At 53.2% G+C, this 680-nt stretch overlaps 1 protein-coding gene across 1 annotated transcript in view; it reads left to right on the forward strand.

Moving 5' to 3' along the window:
- Window positions 1-248, forward strand: part of VDBG_07741 (predicted protein) — a gene marked incomplete at both ends in the record, with an annotated part of 3,568 nt that extends 3,320 nt beyond the window's left edge. The window contains one exon of the mRNA XM_003002236.1: window positions 92-248. Within this exon, the coding sequence (XP_003002282.1) occupies window positions 92-248 (157 nt within the window). The remainder of the gene's footprint in view (window positions 1-91) is intronic.
- Between the last annotated feature and the right edge of the window lie 432 nt (window positions 249-680).

Consider the following 680-nt stretch of genomic DNA (forward strand, 5'->3'; position numbering starts at 1 on the left):
TGTACGACAAGGTGAACGTAGTTGAAGTAAAGATGGTGGTGTTTTCCATGTGTCGCTTCGTAAGCCAATCATAGGCTGTTCCGTTCGGAAGCACGGAGACACCGGACTCGGAACGAAGGGCAGGCCGAGAGTACCGGAAACCGCCCCCCCGAGCTGACTCCGCCGAGAGCCGTTACACTTCTTCAGGGGGAACTCCTGAATCGAGCGTCCCGGATGTCACAAGGGCATTGACTCGCTCCGGCAGTTGAGATGGGCGTATGGCTCGCTTTTGTCTTCATATAGCCTCACTTCATCCTTTTGCATCTTACATTTCCGTTGCCAAAGGCCCTTCGCCCCCAAAGCAGCAACAGTAGTATCATCGCCATGGGATCATACATCAGCGCAGAGGCGCCCGCTCAGGCGGCTGCCGATGGCGAGACGAAAGGAGATGCTGGAATTCCTCAGCGTTCTGCCGTCGCATCATCTCGGAGCCGGTTTGGTCCGAGAATGAATGTTCATGGGGCCGCCGAGCCCGAATCCCACGGCAAAGGCACATGTGGATTTCCCCGAGATTTTCCGGACAACATATAATCGTATGACTTTTTTAAGTTATACGAAATGTGGTATTTATTAGTCATGCCGTAGTGCGTCGAACGCAATAAGGTAACCAGATCTGAAAGCGTACTGATCTGCGCGAACCT

The sequence above is a fragment of the Verticillium alfalfae genome, genomic scaffold (assembly GCF_000150825.1).
Source record: "Verticillium alfalfae VaMs.102 supercont1.10 genomic scaffold, whole genome shotgun sequence".
Classification (NCBI taxonomy): domain Eukaryota; kingdom Fungi; phylum Ascomycota; class Sordariomycetes; order Glomerellales; family Plectosphaerellaceae; genus Verticillium; species Verticillium alfalfae.